Genomic DNA, 1,345 nt, shown 5'->3' on the forward strand with positions numbered 1-1,345 from the left:
CTGTTCCCTACAAAATGAAAATGTTAGCACAGAGCAGGTCTGGACCTGAATAACCTGCTACCCTCATGCCTTCCTCTCAAAAAACACCATTATCCTTTCCGTACTGGTTTCTTCTTGATTTAACAAAGACCCCTGTCACCCCACAACCTGAGGCTTAAATGTTTCCCTAAGTGGGTTTAAATTACAGAGTGAAGTAAGTGAGAGTAATGACAATTCCAGGCTTAATGTTTGGACCAGGGGTGTCAAACTCATTTTGGTTCAGGGGCCACATACAGCCTAATTAGATGTCAGGTAGGCTGGACTAACCCTAACCCTAATCCAGTACAATCATAACTTAATTAAACATAAATAACAATAAGTCCATGTTCTCACCCTTTGTTTTCATGCAAAGAAATACAAATATAACAGGCAATGTCCAAATTTAGTAAAATATATTTTAACAAAACATATGAATATGAAGTGTCTGTCTATTTTTATACTTTCAAAATTCCTCAAGCGGGCCAGATTGATTCATCAAACGGGCCGGGTTTGGCCCACGCGCCATATGTTTGACACCTCGGTCTAAATATTTTTTGTTTGTTTTTTTTTTTAGAACCAAACTATTGCAGTGTTACTTTTCACTGTATTATATCAGAGGTGTCACCCAGATGGATACTCCCGTCCTGTCAATCAAGTCAGTGGACCAATGAAGGACACTGAGGGATACAGGCAAAATTAAAATTCATCTGCACCAAATCCCAGTGTTGACGTTAAGATTTGCATATGGGTCTAAATGGATGTTAACTATGTTAACAATGTTTGGGTTGGTGTCCTGTCCGGACATGCTTCTCACCTAATGACCGCTGGGACAATCCCCCCCAGAACCCTCCAAAGATAAGAGACACAAACACAACACAAGAAATGCCGTACCTCGAAGACATTATCATCCAGCAGTCGCGTCCCAAACACTGTGACTCCGTCCGTGCTGATGATGGCGTCATCCCCTCGCAGCAGGTCTAGGGTCTCCACTTTCTGACAGTCCAGGTAGAGGGTCACGGACTTGTTCTGGACACTGTAGGCAATTCTGTGCCACCTGAGAGGTCATACAGGAAATGTTTTTTTTTTTTATTAAAAAAAAGCAGTGAAAGTGTTATGTGCACATAAACCAGTGTTTGTGTTGTTGTCTCCCCTTTATCCATTAAATACTGTATTTTCTGGACTATAAATCGCTCCGGAGTATAAGTTGCACCAGTGCCCTCTAGTGGCTGTCAGTGTGAAAATAATAAACATATACATTTTCAGTGATACAGGAGTAGCCGATACTGGTACACAAGCCTAGAGTGCCCTCTAGCGGCTGTCAGTGTGC

General features: G+C 41.8%; 1 protein-coding gene across 1 annotated transcript in view; it reads right to left on the reverse strand.

Moving 5' to 3' along the window:
- col5a3a (collagen, type V, alpha 3a) overlaps positions 1-1,345 on the reverse strand; it is a 64,953-nt gene that overhangs the window by 46,338 nt on the left and 17,270 nt on the right. The window contains 1 exon segment of the mRNA XM_017040210.2: positions 910-1,072. Within this exon segment, the coding sequence (XP_016895699.1) occupies positions 910-1,072 (163 nt within the window).

Source organism: Cynoglossus semilaevis, chromosome 17 (assembly GCF_000523025.1).
Source record: "Cynoglossus semilaevis isolate Cse_v1.0 chromosome 17, Cse_v1.0, whole genome shotgun sequence".
Taxonomy (NCBI): Eukaryota; Metazoa; Chordata; class Actinopteri; order Pleuronectiformes; family Cynoglossidae; genus Cynoglossus; species Cynoglossus semilaevis.